We start from the raw sequence: 7427 nt of genomic DNA, 5'->3' as shown, positions 1-7427 counted from the left end.
TAAAGCCAATCGGCGACCAAATTGGCAGGGCCCTCCGCATTCTCCATTCCTCCCCGAGCGCTAGAGACTAAGGGAAAGCGCCAATGAGCTTGTACAGGCGTCTGATTGGCCTTCACCTGAACCAATCAACGGCGTGACTGACGAACGTGTCCCACCCCGGGCTCTCACTGGGCGATGTAGACTGACAGGCCCGAGAGAAATACCAATATCTGCGGGGTCTTCGCAAAGTGACACTCGGCGGTACCAATCGACATCCTCCTTCCCAGCGGCCGAGCCCTCCTTTCCCGCGGCGGACCTGGCGGGGCGGGGACGCTGTGCGGCGGTGGCTGATGCGCTAGCGGAGTGAGGCGCTGCGGGCGGCGACCGCAGCTCTCGTAGGCGGTTCCGGTCCTGTGTCTCCGAGCGGCGGCGGCGGCGGCTCATGGCGGCGACGGAGCTGAGAGGAGTCGTGGGCCCGGGTCCGTCAGCCATTGCAGCTCCGGGCGGCGGCGGCGCCGGTCCGCCCGTGGTGGCAGGAGGCGGCGGCGGCCGCGGAGACTCGGGGCCTGGCTCCGGGGCCTCGCCAGGAACTGTGGCCGTGGCGACTGCGGGCGGGCCGGGCCCCGGGGCCGGGGGAGTGGCGGCGGCTGGCCCGGCCCCTGCGCCGCCGGCAGGGGGTTCGGGCGGCTCGGGCGCTGGGGGCTCCGGCTCGGCTAGAGAGGGCTGGCTCTTCAAATGGACCAATTACATCAAAGGCTACCAGCGGCGGTGGTTCGTGCTGAGCAACGGGCTCCTGAGCTATTACAGGTAACTGCTTCCGGGGCGCCGTCCTCCGCCGCCCCCCACTCCCCGCAGCCGACAGTCCTGCCGCGGTCACCCTCCAGCTGGCCCCGCAGCCAGGGTCGTCCCAGCCCCTTTTCGTCACCTCCCCGGAATGACAGCCCGCGACACGAGCCCACCATGGCGAGATTGAAAGCCCCCCCCCAGGACTTACCTGGGATACGCATCCTTGGTGCTATACTTAGAGTCTGCAGTTGTTTGGAGAGCATCTGCTCTTCCATTGTATTTCCGGCGGCACAGCTGTGCATTTACAGTTCTGCAAGGAAGGCACTGTTCTAGGTGCTGAGGGGCACCCACAGGAGAGCGAAGCTTCTGGGCATTTAAACTGGAAGTCCCAAGTCTAAACTGTTTTGTGCCCAGTCTTCAAAAATTCAAGGCACTGTTCTAGATGCTGAGGGGCACATACAGGAGAGCAAAGCTTTTAGGGACCTAACAGTGACAGTCCCAAGTCTTAGCTGTCGTCCCCAGTGTTCAAAATTCAAGGTTATTGGTGGCTCTCGATGTACCCACCTTTGCTCCCTCCACAGTTTAGGCACAGGGACACTACAAACAGGGTGGCCTCCGTATTCTGTTCCCAGTCTTCCTAATCTCTCCAAAACTTGGTTTGCTTTTGCCTTCTGGACAATTCAGAAGGTACTTCGGTGCTGTGTGTTTGTGTGTTTGTGTGTGTACGTTTTCTTGCTTGCTTGCTCCATTTCTTCCTATGGAAATGTTATGTTCTGTCCAGGATTTTTGTGATCTGGTTAGTTTGGGTTTGGTTTTATTAAGAGTCCACATCTTTGGTGTGGCTATTTCTGTTCAGCAGTGTTTGTTTTGGAATGTTTACTATACATTTATGCTGACTGAACCTGGTGTGTTGCTTTGGCTACTCATGTTGCTATAGATAAGTGGTAAAGTAAGTGATATGGGGACAGGGCATAAACATTTCCTGAGGACTAAACAGTGTGCCTAGTTGTTAAACATAGTGTATTAGCTTGATTCCCAGCAACAGCCCTGGAGCTTAAGAGGTACTCCCATTTTACTGATAAAGAGACTGAGACTTAGGTAACTTCCTAAGGTCTTGGTGGGGTCAGGATTTGAAAACCCGGTTAATGTTACATGGATTCATCAAATATGGAAATATTTACTTATCTGTAGAAAATAAGTTCATTGATCATAGTTACTGTTTGTTTTATATAAAAAGTGTTCCTGAAGGGAGACTATGCTTAATGTAAAGGCATATCTAATTGAAGTCTTTTTCTAGAGATCATCTTGTTTGGGGCTCAAAACATTGATGTTGAAAAGCAGCTCATTCCGGATTTCTTTTTCTTCCTGAGTAGTCACTCCACCACGGGGAAAGTTAGGGTTGAATGAATTTCTTTGTCCACTGGCTGTTATTTGGACTCTTATAGAATTTTGGGGGGGGGGGGAGGAATAAAAAAATAGGAATTCAATGTTGCTAAGGTAGGAATACTTTCTTATCTAGTCTCTAATAGTGGAAAGTGGCTTTAGACAGCTTGTCTTCACTGCTTAAGGGACTTTAATTTTAAAGTTATGTATGTCGTTTGCATTATTGTACTTAGAATTGATTTGAATTATAACCCTTTCTAACTACACATCCAGGACTACTAGTTAGATCACAAATCTAAAATTTTAGTTTTCCAAAGCCCAACTTTTTCCCCATTCAAATTCATGTTTTCCTCTTATCATTGACCATCATTCTAATGTTTAATTGTTTCATGTCCTTACTTGGCTCATAAGTCACTATTTGTGTTGATTCCCCATTCCCAAATGTTGTGTATTAGCCATGGGTTTTAATGTGTGTGGCCATTTTTTCCTGATCCAAGTTTTTATCAGATACATTTTCCAGGCTGTTTGGTTCTTTAATGAGTATCAGTCTTGATCAGTTTTACTCATGGACATTGTTAACATATCTTGTTTTATCTTCAAGTATTTCAGGAACTTCATTCTTGAAAGAGCAAGTGGTACCTGTTTGACCACAGATAAAACTCCTTCCAAAACATACCAAACCACATTTGGGAAATATGCTGTAGGCCTGCCCTTGCCAACTAAGATGGTCCCACCCACAAACCAACCAAGAACAGGATCTAGAGTTATCAAATTTATATGCAACGCTCAAAATCACATTGAAATATTTCCTACAAACTGTATTTATGATTTATTCTTCCCCTGGGGGTTCTTCTGATTTGTTATCTCTCTCCAAGAATTACTTAGCCAAATTGTCATTCTTTGTGCTTTTCATGCTTCCACAATTTACAATCTCCAATGTATAACTTTTCCAAAATACTGTTTCCTTTTAACTGAGATTCTTCAACTTCTTAGACCCATGCTGTGATGAACTATCCTAAAAGTCCTTGGGAAGCAGCTTCCTTCTTTTCACCATCCTGCTCTTAGTTACATACAATGTCCCTTTACTGGAATCCTTAAGTTGGCTCATAACTCTCTCAGAAACATTGTGACAGGCCCATAGTATTAGTTTTCCTGGCCAACTTCTAGAGATTGAATTACTGTTTCTGCTGGCCTTTTCCGGGAAGACCTTTCAAGCCAGGAAATAACACCTAATACCGTATGCCTGAAGAACTTATCTCACACCTGAGATTCAGGTTTCTCAAGCTTCTGCACTAACCTTAGATGTATGTATCTGAACTTAATAACTCTGAGGTCAAAGTTGCTTTACTCCTAGGGTTCCTTGGTGTTTCTTAAATTTCTGCAGACTTTACATGATTTGAAAGACTTCTTTAGTTTATGAAGATGACCGAGGCAGAAGAGATTACTTAGAAATGGGTCTTGTAAAATACCAGCAAAGAAGAATGTTGTGGAGGATCTAAGTAGCCCCCTTGGAATAGAAAGCAAGAGTGTACCAGCCTGTCAGCTGTGCATCTGTAATTCAGCCTGCATTATACTATAATGTAACCAAAGCCAGGATAGGAGGAGGTAAGAATAGGAAAAACAGGGATTCATGTTACAGTGTAGCAGGTGCAAGGGATGGAAAATGGCCCCATCCACTGAGACCCCCTGGCCATACCATGCTGTTTATTTGTAATTTTAGGAAGAAAAAATAGTTTCATGTGAGAAAAACAACTGATAACAAATCTGTCTTCCTAAGCAGCATAGTGAATAGACATCTTCACACCTATCAAATCTTTTTGTTGGAGATGAGGTGTGTGTTATTTCTGGCGTGCAGGAATTCTGGATGTGCCAGGTATGGCCTTTTGGCTCCAGTGAAAGGGAAATGGCTCTTCTTTGTACTGTGGCAGTTGGCAGAGGACTTTGACCTCTTTATGTTCCAAGTTGGACAGTGAAAAGTACGGTCTCAGTATGCAGGTTGCTAGGCATATGTGCATGGTAGGGAAATTAGCACAGTTTGCTCTGTATCTTAAAACACTCAATTGTGCAAAAAACTTGATGCTCGATGTGCAATGCCTTGCAGCTTGTTGTCACCAAGCAGTGCAGTAAAGTTCATAACTTAGTGTATTAATAGAACTAACAGTCAGTAGAGATCAGGAAAATTTTTACACCAGTCCTCTAAGAACAGATCTGCTGAATCTCTCCTAGCTAATAATAGGATGGCTTAGGAGTTCCCACCAGTGGAGATCAGTGGACCTTAGGAAAGACCATATTCCAGAAAGATTGTAATCCTGGTGATCCTTTTATGATTTTTTTTTTACTTGCTTAGAAAACTGTTATTCCTGTTTCATATTATTTGAGTCATCGCCAGTATTAATTCTCTAACCATCTACGTGTGCTTTTGTACACTTCTGCAAAATTATTCTAGGCATGGAATAACAGTTCTCAAGTGGGCTGAGTTACATTGGGGGGATGTTTCAGTATATACAAAATGGTGCTATTCTTTTTAGGAAATGAGGTTGTGCAAAATTTGTTGTATGAGTTTATAAAGTTTTTCATAATTATAACTTGCTAAGCTAAAAGTAATTCCTGAATGCAGAGGAACACGAAGGAACTTTTTGGGGTGTTGAAAATGTTCTACTTTGTGATTGTGGTGGTTGTTACAGAGTTGGTGTGCACTTGTCAAAACTCATTGAAATGGACACTTAAAATTGGTGAATTAATATTGTATGTAGTTATACCTCAATAAAGCCTTGTTTTTAAAAGTAATAATGAGAAGAACAGCAGAGCACTAACATCAGACTCAAAACGATACTTATTGGCTCTGAAAGGAAGCCTGTACAGATGTTCCTTGAATTTTGGACAGCCATTTCACGGAAAAATGACTAGAGCTTGCTGGTTCCTAAAACTACCATATTTTCAAAGATGGTAGAATTATGAAAAGGGATACAATGTGATGAAGGATAAACTACCTGTCAGCTTTTGACTAAACATGTCTTTGTCTCATTACTGCAGGTCAAAGGCAGAAATGAGGCATACCTGTCGTGGTACCATCAACCTTGCCACAGCCAACATCACTGTGGAGGACTCCTGCAACTTCATCATTTCCAATGGAGGGGCTCAAACTTACCATTTGAAGGCTAGCTCAGAAGTGGAGCGGCAGCGTTGGGTGACAGCCTTGGAACTGGCCAAGGCCAAGGCTGTGAAGATGCTGGCAGAATCGGGTAGGGAGCACAATGAAGAACACTGTATCTAGAGAACTTTCTCTTTGCCCTTTTATGTGTATATCTTATTTTGTCCCTCACTGTACTCTGTCTTTTGATTATTGCCTGTCTCCTAGATGTCTCAGACTTCTGCTCATCATACAATATTTATCCCAGAGTGGGATATTTGACTTATGTCTGGAGGAAATTTTTGTTTGTCACCACTGGGGGCACCTAGTGAGTGGAGGCCTGGGATGCTGCTAAACCTCTTATAATGCACAGGACAGTCCCCCATCACAGAGAATTATCTGGCCCAAATGTCAATAGTGTTGAGGTTGAGAAATTCCATTCTAGAGGCAAAACACTTGTGCTTTTGCTTTTTTTTTTTTTCCTGCAAAGGCTTTATTATGCACAGAGAGGGGACTCGATCTTTACTGGTGGCCATTTTCCTCATGGTAGCTAGTGTGTTGCCCTGCTTCTCTGTCTTCCTGTTGGCATGGATGTGTATCCCCACCCTTTTCTTGATGAAGTTGAGGACCCTCTTGTCCTCGGAAACCTTGAGCAGCCCATCGCACACCACTCGTTTAGGGTGAAGCCGCACACGTCTTGTTCCGTGTTCTGCATGAACTTGGTGTGCTTGGAAGGTGCCCGTGGCAGTGACTGTGCCTTGGCTTCCTGGCATTCTGGTTCACCTTATGACCCTTGAGGCCCGCAGCCACAGGGTAGTACAGAGCCACGGCTGTTGCCTTTCAGCGGCTGCCAGGGCACAACAGCTGCTTTTGCTTTTAATGTGAATTGATACCTTAAGGTTCTGAGAAATAGTTTTTATTAATTTTTTTAGTTAATAGTTTTAGGATTATTATAACTCGCAATGTAAATCACCTATAATTTCCCCTTTCCTCCTCACATGTTATTTAACTATTTATTAGTTAAGTTGAAACAAGCAGTTTTGATAGACTGCCAAATATTATATTTGGTGTTTTCTATAAAAAAAAATCTTCATTTTATTACAGTAATTTCACAAAGCAAGCAATCTAATTATACTTTTGATTTTTTTTTCAAGGAAAATGGTAGGATTCTCCACCTTACCCAGCTTGTTCATTTAGAGCTGTCTGTTTTTCTTATCCCTTATCGTTTCCTATACTTTCTTTAATATCTGTTAAGCAGTGAAAGGAGAATTCATGACTTTGTGGATTATTTTGGAACAGATCATATTTTGACTGTGGCCTTGCTTCTCTGTCTAGCAAATAGGGCAGGATTTGCCTTATTTCTTTTGTTTTGATTTTAGTGCTGGTGTTGGCTCCCCCAAACGAAGTGACATTGCTAGAAAAGTGTTTTGCAGTTACAGGGTGTTGAGTACTAAACTGATAGTGAGAGGTACAACGTTGTTGTTCTAATTCACTTATTGCATTGTTATTTAATATATGTTTGTGTGTTTGTTTGTCAAGATTTACAATAGTTATTTAATATAAGACATTGCATTGCATTCATGGTGACTTTAGTGTCAATGAGTTCATCATGTAGTTTCTAAATGCTCTTTTAGGAAAGAAAAATTAATGAGACTTTTAGTCATGTGACTTTGCCTGCAAAGAGTTAGACTGAGATTTTTCAACCCATTTCATACAGGTCCCACCGAACAACCATCAGATCTATGATAGTAGGTTCACAATAGTCAGCTTGGGCTGGATGGAACTGAGAAGCTAGAGGCAAAAGGCTCAGAAATTCATTTGTAAGAGCCAGTCAGCTTTTCTGTCCTATCCTCTAGGTCAGTGATTCTCAAAACCTTAGTGTGCATCAGAATTACCTGAACAGCTTGTTAGAGATGCAGATTCGTGTTTCTTACCTCACACCAGCTGAATCAAAGCCTCTGGGATGGGGCCAGAAACTCAGCACCTTTAAGATGACCCCCAGGTGTTTCTGATGCAGATGGTCTGTGGACCACACTAGAGAGAAATGTCTGATAATGGCCAGCCCTCCACTTAGAATGCACTGTGTGGGGAGTTCCCATTTTGGTTGTGGGCCTCCGGCTCTCAGGCATTGTCTCAGAGTCATTTAACT

The 7427-nt window shown here is 43.9% G+C and overlaps 1 protein-coding gene and 1 pseudogene across 1 annotated transcript in view; one reads left to right on the top strand and one right to left on the bottom strand.

Moving 5' to 3' along the window:
* The first annotated feature begins 282 nt into the window (after positions 1-282).
* The window catches only part of OSBP (oxysterol binding protein), a 39226-nt gene continuing 32081 nt past the window's right edge, over positions 283-7427 (top strand). Inside the window, exons 1-2 of the mRNA XM_077116118.1 lie at positions 283-786; positions 5182-5390. Of these exons, the coding sequence (XP_076972233.1) occupies positions 422-786; positions 5182-5390 (574 nt within the window). The 5' untranslated portion in view covers positions 283-421. The remainder of the gene's footprint in view (positions 787-5181; positions 5391-7427) is intronic.
* LOC143646309 (large ribosomal subunit protein eL36 pseudogene) lies at positions 5674-7407 on the bottom strand (annotated as a pseudogene).

The sequence above is a fragment of the Tamandua tetradactyla genome, chromosome 9 (genome assembly GCF_023851605.1).
Source record: "Tamandua tetradactyla isolate mTamTet1 chromosome 9, mTamTet1.pri, whole genome shotgun sequence".
In the NCBI taxonomy this organism is placed as follows: domain Eukaryota; kingdom Metazoa; phylum Chordata; class Mammalia; order Pilosa; family Myrmecophagidae; genus Tamandua; species Tamandua tetradactyla.
Note: the sequence above shows the minus strand (reverse complement) of the source record. Positions and strands in the feature narration are given on the sequence as shown.